At 43.5% G+C, this 20,190-nt stretch overlaps 1 protein-coding gene across 1 annotated transcript in view; it reads left to right on the top strand.

The window, feature by feature from the left end:
- TMEM163 (transmembrane protein 163) overlaps nt 1-20,190 on the top strand; it is a 359,716-nt gene that overhangs the window by 190,839 nt on the left and 148,687 nt on the right. The window contains exon 5 of the mRNA XM_060257116.1: nt 8,270-8,366. Coding sequence (XP_060113099.1) covers nt 8,270-8,366 — 97 coding nt within the window. The remainder of the gene's footprint in view (nt 1-8,269; nt 8,367-20,190) is intronic.

The following is a 20,190-nucleotide window of genomic DNA, read 5'->3' as shown; positions in this document are numbered from 1 at the left end:
TCATACAGAATCTTCCCCAGACACTTCCCTTAATCCCTCTATACACTTGTTGGAGTCTACATCCTTACCAAAAATCTGCTGGAATAGTCAGACTAAACAAGCAGCTCAGTTACTTTTAAATTCTCATTCCCTTTTGAATCTTAGAAGGGTTTTAACCACCACAACTAATTCTTCAGTGCTAATAATAGCCTATGATTCTCTAGTATCTAACATTCTTAGTTCACAAAATGTTAAACCTAAAAATGTAAAAAAAGGAAGAAATATAAAATCTCTGCAGCCCTGGTTTGATGAAGAATGTAGAGCCATTAAAACTCTGTTGCGTAACACCTACAAATGTTACCGCGACTCTGGGGCTTTGTCTTTACCATCAGAGTACTTTGATCTTAAAAATCAGCTGTCCCGGGTTATTATAAGCAAAAAGAATGATTATGCTAAACTTCAATGGGAGGAGCTATACCAGAGTTCTTAAAGAACTCTAAAAAATTCTGGTCTATTGTATCAGGTGCCCATAGAGTTGATGCCCCTTCTATGTCTGCCATTTCCCCCAATGTCTGGTACATTTACTTTTCTTAGTGTTGCTTAGTTTAACTTTTGAGTAATTTGTTGTGCCTGTTTAATTTTAATTAATCTTAGTGAATTTTGTGTTTAGGATTAATAGCAAACAATAGAATTGTGTTTAGGATTAATAGAATTAATTTAACTATTCTGGTAGGAATTTATTCAGACATTCAGATTGACAGTTTTATATTTGATCCTTTTTGTGCTAATTTAAACTTTACTTATCTATCTATTCTATTTATTTATCTATTTATTTCTTTTATACATACAGACATACTTATATATGGGACACATAAATAAATATCCTCAGAGATCGGTTCTATTGGGTCTTTCTCTTTACATTTTTATTGCTGCCCTTGTTTTATTCATAGCTATGACTGACGTACTAAAGTTTTCCTCTGTCAACATCTGAGGCCTTAACAATTTGATAAAGAAAAAAAGAGTACTTAAGTTTGTTAAACAGAGACGCCCACATATTTTATTCCTGCAAGAAACCCACATCCGCTCCAATATCTGTCCAGTCTTCAAGTATACAAACTACCCTCTACAATTTCAGGCTCCAGGCCCTTCCCAGGCCAGAGGTGTTGCCGTATTGTTTGCATGTGAGATCAATTTCATCCTGGAGGATTCCCGGGCTGATCCTCAAGGTCGTTATCTATTTTTGAAATGTAACATTGAAGGTAAACAATTCACTTTTGCATCAGCTTATGCCCCAAATAAAAACCAAATATCCTTTTTAGTCCTTGTATTTCAATCACTACACTCTCTTCAGAGAGATGAATTGGTAATTGGTGGTGATTTCAACTTCATTGCCAATGGGAAATTTGATAGAATCTTTAAGAACCCTAGACTTACTAATTCTGCTCCCACACGAACTAAACTTTCCAAATTGTTTGCCAAATACCATCTTCATAACACTTGGAGAGAACTGAACCCTTCAGTTAGAGATTACACCTACTTTTCCAGCAAACATAATATCATAAGAACATAAGAGAAGCCATGTTGGATCAGGCCAATGGCCCATCCAGTTCAACACTCTGTGTCACACAGTGACCAAAAAATTTATACACACACACACATACATACATATACACACTGTGGCTAATAGCCACTGATGGACTTCTGCTCCATATTTTTATCTAACGCCCTCTTGATGTGTTTAAATATAAAATATACAAGCTTTATAACGCTCAGGTTGGAAGTTGGGTTTTTGCATAGGAAATTATTTGACAGTGATACCAGTTTTGGTAATGGTGTGCTGGTATATCAAGTGAACAGTTGTGCCTAGAGAGAAGAGAAGTGTCACAACTGACAGGTTAGTGAGTGGAACAAATATAATATTATAAGCACAATATTTAGTTTTAAAGGAAGGAGTCTTTACCAGTATAGAAAAGCCATTGCATCCTGGCTACATGAAGTTTGACATCTCATGGTGATTTTTATAAATGCCAAATTGACAACAAAATAAGACTGTTCTATATATATATAAAAGGAAATCCTTGTTGGCAACAATTCATGCATACACACTGGGCCTCTCTCACTGTATTGTGTGTGGATGAGCAAAGGAGAAAAGAGTTGATAGAGAAGTTCATTGAAGTTCACTGTGCCACGAGACCCCACCAGAAATGGCTGAGCAATATTTCTCTGGCTTTTGAGATTACCCCTGTTGCGTCCTAGGCTCAAATGGGAGAACTGTTACTTTTGAAGGGAACTGTTACTTTTGGAGGGAAGCCGAACAAGCCAGAGCTTGAACTCCACACCAGGGTTCCAGAGAAGGCCTAAGCGTGCCCAATCAGGGGAAGGATTGAAACATAAGTAGCCAATCAACATCCAGGCTCATACTGTACCCGTAAATAGCCAATCCGTGTAGATAGTTAAGGACCAATCAGAAGGGGGCAAGAATTGTATAAAGGAGCGGGAAGTTTGAACAGAGCTCAGTGTGTTGTGTGTGTGTTCCTGAAGTAAAGCTTGCTGAAATCACTCTCCGACTCTGGTCTCTTACTGCGCCGACCCCAGTACATTACAACCCCAAAGCAGGTTTGCAGCATTTCCAAAGGGACACAAAGGACTGCTGGGAAATCAGGGAGCGGGGGAGCCTTCAAAGGAGTTGCATGCTGGGGTTACAATGGCAGTGCCTGCCCAGCTCCATTTCTGTTTGCAAGGAAGCCTGGTGTCCAGGTTGCTTCTCTTCCCAAACCTTTCACAGCTAACCCCTCTGCTCTCCATCTGCCATTGGGGTGGCCTGCACTCTTGGCACTCATTCTGCTGCTTCACAGAGCAGAAGGGTGTTTGGCAGCTTGCTGCTGCCCAGGAGCTGTGGGACTTCTAATGGCCTGGCAAAGAAAGAGCTTTCACTCCTGCCTGCCCTTTCTCTTTCCTTGCCCCCCTCCCTGTCCTCTCTCTGTCAGCCTGCCTGCCTCCCAGCATTCTGGAGGCAGCAGCAACCTGGCGCCAGAACAGGCCTTCTCTGGCAGGCAACTCAGAAAGACTTTTCTTGCACCAAACCCCCATGGAAGCCAATGAGCTGCGCTGCAAAGAAAAGCCTACCATGAGTGCCATGCAGCTGAGCAGGCAGTGCCCTCTCAGCTCTCCCCCACCCCGACAGCAAAAACCCAGATCGGTCCTGCCCTGTAACTCTGTGGAGGCCTGGGCTTGGGGAACTGAATTTGGGGGCCTGAATGGCTGGAGCTGGAGGCCCCCCCGGAGCTGGCCTTGCGCAGCGTTTCTTCCAATTGTCCTGGATGCTGCTCCAAAGACAGCCAGCAGGGCCACGGAGAAGGCACAGCACCTGTCTGCCAAGTTCACTTGCAGGCAGAGGGGAACTTCTCTCTCTCGGCTTGACTTCACGAACGAAGATTTAAGAAAGGTGCAGTAGTCCACGTCTGCTGCAGGCTTGCTGGTGGCTGACAAGACCAATGTGGAACAGGCAGGTCCGGCCACAGTGGCTGCAGGGAAAAGTCTGATTTGGGGTTGGTGCTGTAGCAGTATGATTCTTCCTCAATCTCCATTTGTCCTCAAGACCAGCTATGCGTGCATTCTCGAAGGAAGAGACAGCCTGGTGGATGGTGTGCCTCCATGCTTCAACTAGAGCAGAGCGTTGTTCAGGGCGACCACTGTCTACTGTGTCAAGCATGGTTCTGATATTCCAACACGCAAGCTTTAGTCTTTGCACACTTTGTGAGGCAGGTGCATGCCTTTTCTTTGTTGTTATTTTTCAACCGCAAGTAAGGATGCCTGTTGATTGCGGCTAGCCAACTGGGGGGGGGGGGGAGGAGATGAGCTTTATTTAGGCCACCTTTTCTAGGCCCCTCTCCATATGGAGCAAGCAGTGCTGTCCCTAAATAAGGCTGCTTGGTCGTTCAGGGTGCTGCCGAAAAATGCTTTCATCTCCAGGTCAGCATCAGGCGACCAATACCCTGAACCGCCTACATGCAGGATCGGGACTGCGGCTTCCAGTGGCATCTTCCACCTGCCGTTTCGCCCCTTGCCCATTGCTGCAGGACTTGGTATGTTGTGGGTTGTGGGTGTGGATACCCTTCAGGCCTGTGCAGAGGAATTTTTTAGGTGAAGCGCAGTGTGCACAGTACTGGCTCCACCCTTTCACCATGGGGTCATCTGCCATGGCCCAGTAAGCCGGGAAGCCGGCAGCGAGTCCTCCAGGTGGTAGATGTTACATTAACGAGCTCTGTCTGCCCGGGCTTGATGTTAGAGTTTTTCTTCTCTTGGCTGACAAGGTTGGTGAGTCCAGCCTGCCCATCCGGTTATACCGCCAGACATTCGGTCACACCATGACGTGGCAAACTCTGTGAAAACGGGGGGGGGGGGGGGGGACCAGCGAGAAGGTGTTGCCACGGATGCAGTAATGTAGGAGAGGCCATTGCAGTGACCATCTGCCAGGGATAGCCAGACAGTGATCACGCAGCGTTCACTACACCGGGAAAGGAGAGGCGATGTATTGCGCGTGCACTTTCCCAGGGGGGGCAGGACACCCAGAGGGATCCCACCCACCCCCACCCCCCCCAGAGGGGAACTACTCACCTTTTAAATTCAGTCATTTTGGGGTCATTTATTTCAATTTCCCTTCAGTAACTGAGGCTGCCAGAAACTTTTCATTTCACGAGAACTTCTTCAGGTACCTCTGGAGAATGTGTGAAAAACTCTCACCATAGTTTGTGGGGCAAGTGGATTGAAGTGAATTTTTTAAAATTTTCAGTCCCTTTGGTATAATGTTAAGTCTTCTGCATTTGGTAAGAAAGATGTCTGTACCTGTGCCTGGCCTTCCTCTATTTTTCCCTTCCCTTCCCTTCCCTCCCCAACCCTAGCCCTTACCCATAGCTTCTTTCTAAAGCCCACTGTATTTATTTTCACAACAGGCCTTATTCCTAGCCATTCTATATTTGACTGTGGATGAGTCTGCTGGTTAAGCAAGCATCACAAAGACTTGGCTGGATGAACAAGGAAGGACTGTTTGTCTAGATGGGTTAGGATGGATACTTGGTGCAGCATCAGCCTAGGTACAAAGATGAGGAAAATGGGAAGACTAATGATGTAACAAGTTGGAGCTAAGGACACAGTCAGCCAGAAGAACCATTGTTGGAGAGTGTACTCTAACTTTCATTTTCAGGGGAAAGATACTTAGCAACTGTGTGTGTGTGTGTTTGGGGTGGGTGGGTTATGGGAATATGTTTTAAATGCTTTTGCTGGTTTTCTTTGTGTGCCTGATATTGCTTACATGAACTAATGGCTATGATTAGTGTATAAGTACCTAACCCTACCTCAGAAGGGCAGTTCTAACAAAGAAGTCTTTTACTGTGACTGTGTATCTCTTTCAATAAATACCTTATTTGATAAACATCAAAGAGGCTGAGTTGATGAGAGCTGCTCTGTCACCTCTTGGAGTAGTTATGCCTGGTGCTCTGCCAGTCATTGGTCAAATTGGGTGAGGTCCATTGGGCCAAAGTGGTTCCCAGGTGAGGGGCTAATGTCCTTCTTGCTACCTTCCTCTGTCACTCTGTGGGATCCTTCTCATTTAACTGAGGTAGATGCAATAACAGCCACCTCATTTAACTGAGGTAGATGCAATAACAGCCACCCATTCTTCCAACCAGTCAGGGTGGATAGGTGAGGTAGGGAGTGCCCTACTGGAAAAGACATGCCTGCATTCTCCACTACAATATCAAGCCCACGTTGTGTTGTGCATTCTCCACTACATCTTGCAACCCTTCAGTGGGAAGCCTCCCCAGGCCACACATCTGGGAAGAAAAAGTGAGGGTTTCTTCACCCACATCCTCTTCCTTATTCCCAGCACTTTCCAGCTTTCTTGCCTCAATGACTGGGAGTAATCATCCCTGTCCTGTTCTGGGAGCTTCCTTTTTATACCCCTTGGAGCCTCCTGTCAACCACCACTGTTGTTCCACTGGCCTGAATCCCTGTCCATCAAGGCTGGGTTCTGGCCATTGGCTCCCAACTCCCCTTTCCAGGGGATTCTGCCCCCTTGACTGCTGGGGCCCTTGGTGTGGGTTGGGGCCAGACCCACCCATGCAAGCATGCATCACTCCACATGGGAGTTTAGTGTACCAGGCACTGTTAGTCATCTCCCCTGGAAGCCTGCTGAGCAGACTTCTTCTTTGCTGCATCTCTTGGGTCAAGGGGGCTGGCCACATCATCGCCTGCTGCAGTTCTGGGGCTTTCATCCTTTCCAGACTCCTCCAGGCCATTTATTATGGCTGCTGGAAATTTTGCTCCCTCCCTGCTGTCTCCTGGCCTGTCTGCAAACCTCCTGAGCTGTGGGCCCCTGATAGCCATCAGGAGCTCACTCATTGCACCTTGGTCACCCATCATGGTGACAGAGGTAAGGGACCTGGTGGGGCCATTGCCATATTTGTGGGGGACAGGGTTTCCTTCTCCAGAACCTGGCCTTGTGGGGTGGGCATCTCTCCTGAGGGCTTTCTCAGGTTTGGGATCCAGCAAATCCAGAGTCTGACAGTGAATTTTGTTTCTTAATATTGCTAGACTTTTGCCAAGTCTTTTGTTGGTTCTTTAGTGATGTAAATTTTGCATGTTTTGTCAAGCCACTGGAGTGTTTGATATCTGCGGAGTAAAAAATAGCTCCACTGTTCTCTGTTAATTATAACTGCTTTGGATTGTGCTCTTAGTTAGATGCCAGTCACTGATGCCAGATGAAGAACATTTATTTCCTTCTTTTATTGTAATAAAGAAAAGACATGTGGTTATAAAGTGAGTTATCATATTGGATCATTTACCAGAATGGCCTGAAAGATGAAAGATGTGTCATTTAGATAACTGGAGAGTTTACACAGGATTTAGTGAACATTGGGCTATATAAAGTGGATTCCATTAGTAACAAACTTTAGGTAGTTTAGGGTACATCTGGGCGATTCATGATAAGATTTCTCAAAATATATATTTTAACCGTTTGGATCGAAGTAGTGATGTGTGTAGCAGCCTGAATAGCCTTGATTAGCCTGATCTCATCAGAGTTTGGAAGCTAAGGAGGGCTGACCACGGTTAGTACTTGGATTGGAGACTATGAAGGAAGTCCAGGGTTGCAATGCAGAGGAAGGCCAAGGCAAGGCATCTCTGCTCATCTCTTGCATTGAAAACCCCATGGTTCTGGGGTCACCATTAGTTGGTTGTGACTTAACTGCACATGAGTGATGTATATGTTGGGGAAAATAATAAAGGTAACTCTTTTCCTAGTAGAAACTGGGTTCCTTGAGATACTTAAGGACCTTGCTTGGGAGGGAGGGAATGCTCACTGATTCTGGTGTTTATACATCTCTCCCCACCCCCCACCCCATACACACACACACTGGTGTTAATATCAGGTTGGGGAAGGGGAGGGATACTAGCACTTTTTGTTCTGTGGTATAATATCTCTCCATCTTGTAGTCAACTGTAAAGTGAATTCTTCCATTCCCTAGCTGCTCTTAAAGCTTGGAAAACATATTGGGAGCTCCAATCATGGATCTCCTAAGTGTCCTTTAGTTGGGCTTTTTCCAGTGACAGATTCTGCTTTATGCTGTGATCCAGAACTCAGTATCTTGTTTAGTATAATCATTAAAAATAACATTGGTTTATAAAAGTGTTATTTCCAGTATATCAGTATATTCTTCAATGTGTTTTTTTTAATGTAAAACTGAAATCGCAAAAATCTTTTTTTCCAAGTAGGCACCTACATATTTAAAACACGAACAGACATTTCCATGAGGCTCTGACTATGAGATTTCATTACAGTTCCAGATATTTCATTTAGTTAATTTAGTGCCTGTTGCTCCTGACAGTTATTTCGATTCCCCAGTCAGGTGAGCGAAACGTAGAGTTGCCAACCCTGGGGTGGAAAATTCCTGGAGAGCAGGAGGTAGAGCCTGGTGAGGACAAAGTTTGCGGAGGGAGAGGGGGGACTCAGCTTGGATGTGACGCCATAGAGCCCATCCTCCAAAGATGTCATTTTCTCTAGGTGAACTAGTCTGTGTCATATGAAAATCAGTTGTAATTCTAGGATATCTCAGGTCCCACTTGGAGGTTGGCAGCACTACTAAAAGGGCCCAGTATTCATTCATTCATTCACTCACTCATTTTCTCTCTCAAAAATCGTTTCCTAAATGTTATGTTGACAAAGTCCAGTGTTCACCATTAATCAACAGGATACAGAACTCCAAACATGTAATGAATATTTTTTTCTTTGCAGAGCTTGTGCCATCTTGGGTGTGATATTTCTTCTGTCTTCTCTATGTATAGTGATCAAAGCCATCCATGACCTTACAACTAAGTTGCTTCCAGAAGTGGTAAGACAATTTTTTGTTTCTATTTTTTAAAGAAAATGAAAGTCCAGTTATAAATGGTCTAAAGGTGAGATGTTTGAGCTCTCTCATAGACCCACATAATTCATTGGAAGACCATAATACTTATTAGAGGTGTATACATCTTGCCACAGTGGTACATGTTCCAGTAACATCTGCAATGTGCTGTACCCAGGGCTTCCCTTGAAATTGTTCAGAAGCTGCAGCTGGGTTGCAGTGCTGCAGCCAGAATGTTGGACACAGTGCGTTGTAAGGACCATATCATTCCAGTCTTTTCTCATCTACACTGGCTGAATTCCAGCCTGAATTCAGGTTATTGGTATTGACCTTTAAAGCCATATATGGCTTTGAGTCAGTGTACCTTAAGAAGTACCTTTTCTTATATGAACCTATCTAGTCACTCTGGTCATCTTCAGAGGCCCTGCTACACATGCCTCATCATCTGAGGCTGGCTGGCTGGAAACCCAAGAGAGGGCCTTCTTAGTTGTAGCACCAAAACTCTGGAAGATAAATCTGCCAATAGGTGGTGAAGTCTGTTTTTTTGTTCGGAGTGCTTTCACTAACTGCAATATAAGTTTTATAGGTCCTTTTATTTTGGGTTTTTAAAAACAGGGTCAAACATAGGGATCAATCTACTCTTATTAATCTACCTTTCCTTTATATAATTAATGAATTAGCAAAATTATCAAACAATTATTAGTGTTTTAGATTGTTAGAGTTTTAGAATTTTAAAACTTAGATCTTACTTTTAATTAGCTGCTAGGGGTCTTTGTGTGTGTGTGTGTGTGTTCACTGGCTGCAAGACATGAGAGGGCTGTGCACCATTGCTGGGGCTTTATTATTTATTTTATATTACTTTATTTAATGTACTTTTTATTTATCTCCCTCTGTTTTCACTCTTTTGATCACTCTTTTAATCCTTTCTCCACTTTCTTACTTCTTCACCTCTCCCCCAGCTTTCTCTTCCTGCTTTTCTACACAAGGGAGTGGAAGGTGTGCTTCTGCCAAGATTACCTCCACTCGCTTTTATTTTTCTCTTCTCTCTCTTTTAAGTGCCTTTTAATTTAATGTGAGGTGACTGATTAATTTAGGTTTAGTTCATGGTCATTTTTTTGTTTTATTCTGTGAGTTTGTTTGTCCATATGGGTTTTTGGAGTAAGTGCTGAACCAGTAGGCAGTTCATTTGTTGTGAATGCAAACCCAAGCATTGTAGAATCATAGTGTTGGGAGGGACCTCCAAGGTCATCTAGTTCAACCCTCTGCACAATGCAGGAAATTCACAAATGCCTCCCCTCCCCCACATATACATCCACAGTGACCCCTGCTCTGTGCCCAGAAGATGGTAAAAACTCCAGTATCCCTTGCCTAACTAGCCTGGAGAAAAATTACTGACTGACCCCAAAGAGGCTTTAAGACTAACAATTTTAACAAAGCCCCAAAGTATTAGACATATATTTAGATCTTAATTATATTTATTTCCATTTGATTTCAGTACTTCATTACTTTTATCTTAATAGTAAAGAATCCAGTAGCACCTTCAAGACTAACAAATGCTACAATAAAAATTGTTTGTCTTAAAGATGCTACTGGACTCTTCTATTTTGAGCAGCAGACTAACACAGCTAACTCCTCTTTAGGGTTGCCAAGTCCATTTTAAGAAATATCTGGGGACTTTGGGGTGGAGCCAGGAGACTTTGGGGGTGGAGCCATGAGACATTAGGGGTGGAGCCAAGAGCAAGGGTGTGACAAGCATAATTGAACTTCAAGGGAGTTCTGGCCATCACATTTAAAGGGTCTGCACAAATTTTTAAATGCATTCCTTCCATAGGAAATAATGAAGGATAGGGGCACCTTCTTTTGGGGCTCATAGAATTGGACCCCCTGGTCCAATCTTTTTGAAACTTGGTAGGTATTTTGGGGAGAGGCACTAGATGCTATACTGAAAATTTGGTGCCTCTATCTCAAAAAACAGCCCCCCAGAGCCCCCAATACCCGCGGTTCAATTCCCCATCATTCCCTATGGGAATCATTCATGGAGGTGCATGATGGCTCTGGGGGCGGGGCTTCCCCCGCCAGCCAGCTGGCTAGGGGAGGGGGGAAGCCTGTAAAACCGGGGGATCCCCCTCTGGGACCTGGGGATTGGGAAGCCTACTCCTCTTAATAACAATTTTTTAATTAATTAATTGAACTGTAACAATTACTTGCAGCTAAACCTGGGAGTTAAGGTTGAAAGAGGGTGATTTGATTCTGAGCTGGTGCATGTTACACAAAGGACATTGGATGAAATGTTCCTTCTTGATGTCTCCAGAAGGACTTAAAACCTCTTTTGAAATTCTGGAGAATAATATTCCTGCTGCTCTTTCTCAATTGTCTGATGAGGTTAGTGGCAATTTTGCAGTCCCCAGTGAAACAGGAGATCAGACCACTCTACCCCTTCTTTCTTTTTGGTTGCTCAAACTTTGGAGAAAGTATATGAGAAATTAGATTTGGTTGTTGCCAAATTAGCTAATCTAGAATTTTCCTATAGTAAAGTAGATAGTATTTGCTAAGTTCCTGAACCCCCTCAGCTGCTCAACCCAAACAGGAGAGAGGCAGAAAGTAAGGACAATTCTTTGAAAAACAAACCTTTAGTAGAGCAAAACTTTCCTCTCTCCTTGTTGAATAATCCTGATTTCCAAAAAATGATAGTCTGCCAAGATGGGATAGCAGAGGGTTCATTTAAAACCTTTTGTTTTGCTTGGGCAGCCATCACATTTCTGATTCATGCTACCTCTCACCATTCAGTTAGAGTTGTGTTAATTTTTCATTCTTCTGAAGATGGAAAGGGAAACTAGTAGAGAACCAAATTTATATACAGAAAGTATTGAGAAATCTTGTTATTTTACACCTAATTAAATTAACCCAGCTTTCTAGTAATACTATGCTGCCAAAGGCTATTTGAGAACCTGATACCTCACCTCTTATTGACTTGAGCATTTCTCCTAAAGATAAGACCTTCATTCGCAACAATTTCCTTGAAGAAGACCTTATTGGATCTTATAATGCATTTCTGGCAGCTAATCAAGATTACATGGTTGCTTGTTTGAACTCTTTGTGTAGCAAACTAGACTTCTTCTATAACTTTCTTAGGTGGATACCTCTCCTTCTAGTTCTGTTAGATCCTAGCTCTAAATCATTAGAGGTTATTGAAGCTAGGAAGAAACTGATTTCAGGGGAAGGTGTAGGAATCTATACTTCTAACAAAATAGAAATTAACCAAACAGGAACTTTAGTACAATTAAAGCAGAGGTACATCTCTCTCCTCTGTTATGTTCATGGCCAGTGGAGTCTGATTTTGATTTTATCCAAGCAACTAGTTCTCTCTGTCGTTTCTTCTACAATAAGGGAAATCAATTTGTGCCGGCTGCTCTGAAAGTTTTTAAGGCCAAAACATGTGCGCAACTACTATATGGTATCCCATTATGGATTGGTGCGTTTGATTATTCCTTGGAATGCATCCAAGCCAAATTTCTTCGTAAAATCTTGGGAATGCCATGTTGTGTGCCTTATGCAGCCCTATGCCTAGAATCGGGGCAGGTCCCACTTGAAACTAGGGCATGGCTCTTAACTGTTAAATATTGGTTGCGAATACACTATAACTTGGATCCTTCCAGTCTTATCTTTCAAATGCTCTCAGAATCTAGTTACTCTAATTAGCTAGACTCCATCGAGAAAAAGATTAGCACTGTTGGTTTATCTTTAGTGTCATTATCCATGCTCTCACAAACGGAGGCATTTCGTATGATTAAAGCCAGAATTCTGGATATTGAATTACAAAATCTCCACAGCGCCGCTAATAAAACTTGTTCTCCCGTGAGTCTAGGGTTTTTGTTTGATGTTGGCCATATGGCTTCCTATCTCTATTCTTTGCAAAGTCCTCAACAGCGTAGGGCCTTTTCATTGGCAAGATTTGATGTTATGCCATCAGCAGTTCTATATGGTAGATATCACAACATACCCTACCCAGCCAGACTATGTCCATGTAAGTCTGGATCTATTGAAACCATTTCACATATTCTCCTGTATTGTCCTTTTTATCTAAGTATTCGTGGTCAATTTTTGGATCCTATTCTTTTAAATAAGATGGGTCTGGCTGATCCAGATAAGGTCCAGTTTCTTTTGAAGGATGTTACTCCTGACATAACTGTAAATACTGCCTTATTTCTGTACTGGGCCAAAATGATTCGTCAAGACAAGGAACAGTCTTGTTGTCCCATTTAACTGTGATCTTATGTAAATGTATTTTAATCCTGATGTCCAGTATTTTAACCTATTTTCTGTTTTTCAACCCATTGTTCTTTTAACCTGTTTTTACATGCCATTAAAGGTTGATTGATTGATTGAACTAGTTCTAACATAGCTGTCTTTGATTCAGCTATGGATTTTTTTAGAAGAACAAGAGTAGCTAGTAAACTGTCACTGCATCTTCTTTCAGAGAATATCACCAGATGGAAATCAAGTATTTTCAATAAGGAAGTCTTAAGTTTTTAAAATTGTTCTGATGTTATCCTCCTTCAAGAGACTATCAGCAGCTGAAATCACCCTGCCCAGCTATCAAACCCTGCCAGTTTTAAAGCCAACAACATAAACAACATGCCTTCTGGCATGATAGATTCTATAAAATTCTGAAGAGAAAGAAATCCCAACTGCTGTCCAACTTTCACAGAACACATTCTCATCTCACTTTTTTGCAATATTTACAGGCCAAACATCAAATTTCTAAATATAGCTGATTAAAGAAAAGGGTCTATCAGAAATGTTATTGGTTGAAATTACTTCAGGCCTTCTCTCTGTGGGATTCACATAAATTCTGGTGTCTGGCAAACCACAGTAGTACAAGACACTCTGCTTATACTTGTTCAGTTACCCTTAAGGACTGGGAGAAATACTTTAAAACCATTTTAATGATTCCATTTCCTTACCAGAAGCCCCTTCTCTGAACACAAATCCTGGCCTTTTGGAAATCTAGGATACTGCTACTACCAAGGAAATCTGCACTTTACTGAGAAAACTAAAACCTGGGAAATCACCTGGCACTGATAGGGCCCCTGCCAAGCTTTTCAAGTTAAACACTGATTGATGGGCTCTAATTTTAGCTGTTGTATTTACTGCCATCGGTAATTCTGGCAAACTTCTAGATTTATGATGACAGGCTCCCATTCTCAAAAAGGGATCATTTACCAACTAATTATCATCCCACCAGTTTACTTTCAATTCCTGGGAAATTATATATTGCCCACCTCAAATCTAACGGTGTGAGTGAATGACAGATTCCTCTGTAATAGGACCATAACAAACCATTGGTTTCCAGGAGAGTTCCTCTATGTTTCATCATGCCTATACGCTTTCTTTCTTGATAAATACATCTTTCATAGAAGGAAGCTATTATGCATCTTCTATGGATCTTCATGCTGCATTTGACTCACTCTCTTGCCCGAATCTCTGAACAAATTGGAACAGCTGCACACGCCACTAAGATTTAATAATTGTACTCTACTCTATTTGTTAAGGTTAGATATCTGGGTTAGATATCTGGGTAGCAGCATATGTGAACAAGATCTTGGAGTATGGGTGGACTATAAGTTAAATACAAGCAGCCAGTGTGATGCAGTGACAAAAAAGGCTAATGTGATTTTGGGGTTTATCAAGAGAGGCATAACATCCAAATTGCAAGATGTCATAGTTTTGCTGAACACTGCATTGGTCAGGCCACACCTGAAATATTGTGTACAGTTCTTCAGGCCTCACTTCAAAGAGGATGTGGACAGCATGGAGCAGTGCAGAGGATGATCAGGGGCCTGAAGATCAAGCCCTATGAAGAAAGGCTGAGGGACCTGGGAATGTTCAGTCTGGAGAAGAGGAGGTTGAGGGGGGATATGATTGCTCTCTTTAAGTGTTTGAAGGATTATCACTTAGATGAGGGCAGGGAGCTGTTCCTGTTGGCAGCAGAGGACAGGACTTACAATGGGTTTAAATTAAGGGTGGGAAGGGCCTGCTATTCCTGCGGAAGATTAACGACTACTCCCAGAAAACATAGCCAATTTTAGAAAGAACATCAAAGTCAAGTATGGGAAGGACTAGAGCAAAGAAAGGTACTAAAAACCCTCCCTATAGACCTCCTAAAAAGGGTAATATTGACTGAGAAGAAGCTGAAGATTCTGACTTGGAGACGTCTCTGTTAGAGGAGAAGGTGGCGAGAGGGAGTAACTCTCCCCAAAGCGAACAGACTGAGATACTGCACGCCCTAATGGAGACAAAGAATGAAATTAAGAATGATATAAGGCCTCTTAGTGGAGAGGTTGGACAATTAAAAATGAAACTTGGACTTCTTAAACAGTCAGTTGAACCAATTAACAAGAAATTGAATGAACTCACTGCAGCGTTGAAAACAACATATAAAAAAGCTGAAGCTGCATATCAGATGGCAAAAAAGATAGCAGAGGATTTGAAGGACATTAAGGATTTTGAGTCCCGGGCCAAAAACAAGATAATACTTCAGGAATTAAAATTGAGAGAAAGAAAGGCCAAGCTTCGTGGAATATCTGTAAATTTTGGAGAGACAGAAAACCTTACTACAGCTTTAAATAAATGGCTGAGTCAGATTCTTCTCACAGAAGGAGAAGCAGAGTCTTCCCAAGAGATTGTCACCTCTGCATTCTGTGTAAACATTTCCAAAAAGGCTCCTGACAACGTTTCCCCGGGCATTGTTGTTGAATTTAAACAACTACAGATGAAGAACAAACTTTTTAAAATCACTAGGGATAAACAGGGACTGTGCCTTGAAGACATGACAGTTTTTTATTTCCTGATATTCCAGCTGAAGTAATTAATGCAAGGAGGAGACTGAGAGAAACAACGAAGATTCTACATGATAAAGGAATTCATTATAGATGGTTACTGCTAGGCCATCTAGTGGTCAGTATGGAAAATCAAACTTTTACTGTGTATAATGAGGCATCAGGCAAGGAATTAATAGATAATGTAATTAAACAAAAAACTGGAAGAGTTTGAATTGGGAAATTACCTTTTTTTGAAGAAAAGTTGAGAGCAATTAATAGGAGAATATGTATATAGTTAGGATAAAGATATGATAAATGGAAATGGAAATTGAACTGTTAAAGCCAATGGATTAGCAGGGATGTGGTGGGTGTGCCCTCCCAAGACCTCTGACTGTTGACATATGCACACTTAATAAAATATTAATTTAAAAAAGTGGGAAGGTACTGGCTATAGTTCCCTCTAAGCTGCACTAAGGGTGCACACAAAATGTTAACAGGCATTTTAGGGATTTCTGCTTCAGCCCACAAGGCATTTTTTATCTTTCACTGGAAACAATTGAGGATGGGGGCACCATTTTCTGGGTCCAATCTTTTTTAAACTGGGAGAGGATTTTGAGGAGAGGCATGAGAAGCTATGCTGCAGATTTGATGCCTCTGTCTCAGAAAACAGCCCCCCAGAGCCCCAGATATCCCCAAACTATAATGGTCCTCCATAGGCTATAATTGAGCCAGAAAAAAAAATCATATTTTTGTTCACTCCTATTATGCTTTTCAGTATGATTTGTAAGCTGCTTTGAGTCACAGGGAAAAGTGGGATATAAATAGTTGAATAAATAAGCAGTTTGGGCAGTTTGATAAAATTTAAGCAACTGCCTGTTTGTTGGGTTAGGCAGGGTTCTGACGGTCATTGTTCCACTTCTGTTATACTTGACCTGTAATGCTGGTTCTCATATTTCATTAAAAAAAGAAGTAGACTGCAAGAGTGCCCCCCCCCAAAAAAAAGTGCTGGTATGTTTTCTAAGGCTCAGCACAATGCAGTGGCCCAAGGCCAAGTCTACCACTATAGTGGAAAGGAGTGGGAAGACCTGTTTTCTGGAATCTGGGTATACCAATATAGTAGAAGGCAGATCTACCAATATAGTGAAAAGGGGTGGGTAAAATTTTACTTGATTCTGTTTTCTCTTAAAATGTTTTAAATTGTTTTTAAAATATAGTTTAAATATAATTCAAAAGAATTTATTCTGAGTTTTACTAGGTTATGGAAGTAATTTACACAATAATCAAATGTGGACTCACAACTTTAAAGCTACTAGCTTTTTTCACTCATGAGGTAGAATGGCTTAGAACACTTATAGTGCTTAGAGGGAACTTTGGCAACTGGATATTAGGAAAAGGGTTTTTTTGTTAAAAATTGCTCAACAGTGGAATCAGCTACCTAGGGAGGTGGCGAGCTCCCCCTCACTGGCAGTCTTTAAGCAGAGGCTGGACAAATACTTATCAGGGATGCTTTAGGCCAGTGGTCCCCAACATTTTTGACGTCAGGGTCTGGTTTTGTGGAAGATGATTTTTCCACGGACTGGGGCCGGTGGGGTGGGGGTGGGAGCAATGTTTGGGATGATATAACTGTGCACTTTATTTCTAGGAAAATCAGATACTCTTCCCCCTGCACACACCCTTTTTTACTTTAAATACAAACATACTTAAAACATTAACACTCTTGCAATACTTTGTTGCTGATGCCCCAGTGCTGCCTGGAGTGGGAGAGTCTACAAAACTAAACTGAAGTGTTTGTCTACAAAACTATAGTCTGCCCAGAAAAATAGCTACAGTTCCTAAGAGGCAGTACAATAATAAAGAGACAGCTAGATATAGAGGTCAGAATGAGCCTACTATTTGGGAGGTTTAAATTCAAAATACCCAGTCTGTAAAACACAATGTGCTGGGTGAACTTGGTCTGGAGTCTGGACAAACACTCTGACACAAACAGAGAGAGAGAGTGAAAAACAAGGCACCGGGCTCCAACTTACCTTTGCAAACTGAGTCGGGGGAGGAGAAAAGGAAGGGAAACAGATCTTAACTCTCAAGCTTCCCACAAGGAGCACGCTACTTAAGCACCCACCCCCCAACTCTGCTCAGGCTTCTTGTGACTTGGGAAAACTGAGCGGGACTGGTGCATGTGTAGTGTGCTCCTTGCAAGGAGCACACTACGCAAGTGTTGCATGCTACACAAGCATCGTAGTTTTTCCCCTACACTGCTCTGGTGGCTCCAACTTTCCTTTGCAAACAGAGGGGGTGGGGAGGAAAATCAGGTCTTGTGTGGCCTGGCTGCCAACAGTCCGCAGACCAGTACTGGTCCATGGACTGGGGTTTGGGGACCCCTGCTCTAGGCTGTATCTTCCATTGAGCTACATGGCTTGCATGTCCCCTTCCGACTCTGTGGTTCTATGTATTGCTACTGGAAATTACTCCAACTTAATCCCAGTAACAAAAGGCTGTATTTTGGCCGCAAAACAATATTCCAGCCATAACAAAGGCACCAAACTGCCCATTATACCTTGAGGATTGAAGCTGTTGCTGATCATTACTTTGAAAGTTTGGGGTTCCAGTCATAAGTGTCAGAACTTGTAACTTTCCTGTATGCTGAATTTAGTACTGTTAGCCTGACCGACTCCATATTGGAAAGATTTACTAACCAAGTGCATTTATCTTTATGTCTACTAACCAAATGCCTTTGCATTTCAAACAAACCCAAACCACTGAGGGGTGACCGATAGGCTCTGGGAAGCATCTGTAGGTGTCCTTTGAAGCCGGCTTGCCAGAGCAAAGCAGCAGGGTTCCTTCCTCCGCCTTGGAGATAAGGGGCCTGGGAACAGACAACTGTCTCCCTAAGTGTGAGAAAAGGTTTTATTGTTTCTGTTACTCCCGTATAAAGAATGCGCCGATAGCCATACCGGTTATCAGAGTCAATTTGCTTCCTCGCTGAATGTAGTTCTCAATAAACGCTTCAACTTTTGAAACAAAGTAATGCGTCTTGTTTGAAGTTCTCCAGTTCTGACATATTGACTCTGATTCTTTGGCACTTATCCGAACTGGCAACTTGGCTGGATGGCAGCGAAGGCTCCAGATAACAGAGAGGCCGACACCCCTCCTAAAGAGCAGCCAAAACCGAGCCCAACCCCCGCGAAGGCCGAAGGGAAGAGAGCACCAGCACCTGCGACGCCCCCAGGAGTGACGGGGGGAGGAGATGCTTCCGATGCGGAGACGCGGGGCACCTGGCGGCCATCTGCCTGGAAAAGCTACGGATCGCCACCCCACCGCCCAAGCCCACGGCCACAGCCCCGAAAAAGGCCAGGGGGAGAGCCAAGGAGCCCAGTCGGGGCATCGTCGCCACTTCTATGGCGATTGACGAGGATATTATAACCATCGAGGAGTCGAGTGAGGAGTCTTGGGACCCCGAGCTGACGGGAAATGACAGCGACCTGCTCTGATGGGTGCCGCGAGGCAGGTCAAGGAAGCGACGGCACCAATGATGGTGAGAATAACTGGGGAACTCCTATTTATGGCCGTGACTCTGCTAAACCCCAAGTTAAAGAGATTCATGCATGTCTGGGCCTTAATAGACTCGGGGTGCACCAGAGACATCATCACCCCCCGCCTAGTAGAGGCGCTAGGGCTAGCCAAATCCCCACTACCCCATCCGATCCAATTCGAGCAGATGGATGGGTCGGTGATGAAGGGGGAACCCTGCACGGAAGAAACCCAGGCGGTGCCAGTGGGGACAAAAGAGCACTGGGGGGTAGAAGTGTTCGTGGTGGCCCCCTCTTCCTCGTTCGATGTGGTGGTGGGAGCGGGGTGGCTAGCAAGGCACCAACCAGACATACAATGGGAGGCGCAGATTGGCAATTTCCCAGACTGGAGGTGTAAGCACCACCACGGGCGAGGGGAATGGGGCCCCAACCCGCCAGCGCAAAACGAGAGACTGTGTTTGACAATAGAGGAGGTCAAATCAATCCCCAAAGAGTATCGGGATTTGAAACGAGCATTTAGTGAGGAGGAGGCCAATGAGCTGCCGCCCCACGGACTGTGCGATCGAACTCATACCGGGGCAAGAGCTACCGAAAGCCAAGCTCTACTCCATGGGGTGGGCGGAGAAAGAGGAGCTGAGGAAGTTTATTGACAAAAATTTGAAACGGGGCTTCATTCGCCCCGCTACCGCCCCCCATGCAGCCCCGGTCCTCTTCCGGAAGAAGAAGGACGGAAGCCTGAGACTTTGCACCGATTTTCGCGGGATAAACGGGATTTCTATGTCCAACGCCTACCCAATCCCTCTGATAAAAGACCTATTGAGCACGGTGGCCAAGGGCAAGGTGTTCACGAAACTCGACCTCCGGGATGCGTACTTTAGGGTGCGGATTAAGGAAGGGGACGAGTGGAAAACAGCGTTCAACACCCCCATGGGACAATTTGAGTACTTAGTGATGCCATTTGGACTGCAGGGGGCTCCGGGGGTGTTCATGAACTTTATAAATGAAGTGTTGAGGGACTACCTGTACAAAGGGGCGGTGGTGTACCTGGATGACATTATTTATTCTAAAGACTTACAGTCACACGTCCCCCTAGTTAGGAAAGTGTTGACCACTCTATACCAGAATAAGCTGTATGCAAAACTGAGCAAATGCGAGTTCCATCAAACGGAACTAGATTACCTCGGGTTTTGAGTGTCCGGGGAAGGCTTGGCGATGGACCCCGCCAAAATACAAGCAGTACTAGATTGGGAAGCCCCCTGAACCCGACGGCAGCTACAATCTTTCTTGGGGTTCGCAAATTTTTACAGGGGGTTCATACAGGGGTTCGCCTGGGTGATGCTGCCGCTCACAGAACTACTCAAAACCAAGGGGGAGGAGGCGAAAAAACCCGGCGCACGCCTAGACTGGACGCCTAAGTGCCAAGAGGCGTTCGATGAGTTGAAAAGATTATTCACCAGTGAGCCC

Source organism: Heteronotia binoei, chromosome 16, assembly GCF_032191835.1.
Source record: "Heteronotia binoei isolate CCM8104 ecotype False Entrance Well chromosome 16, APGP_CSIRO_Hbin_v1, whole genome shotgun sequence".
Lineage (NCBI taxonomy): Eukaryota > Metazoa > Chordata > Lepidosauria > Squamata > Gekkonidae > Heteronotia > Heteronotia binoei.
Note: the sequence above shows the minus strand (reverse complement) of the source record. Positions and strands in the feature narration are given on the sequence as shown.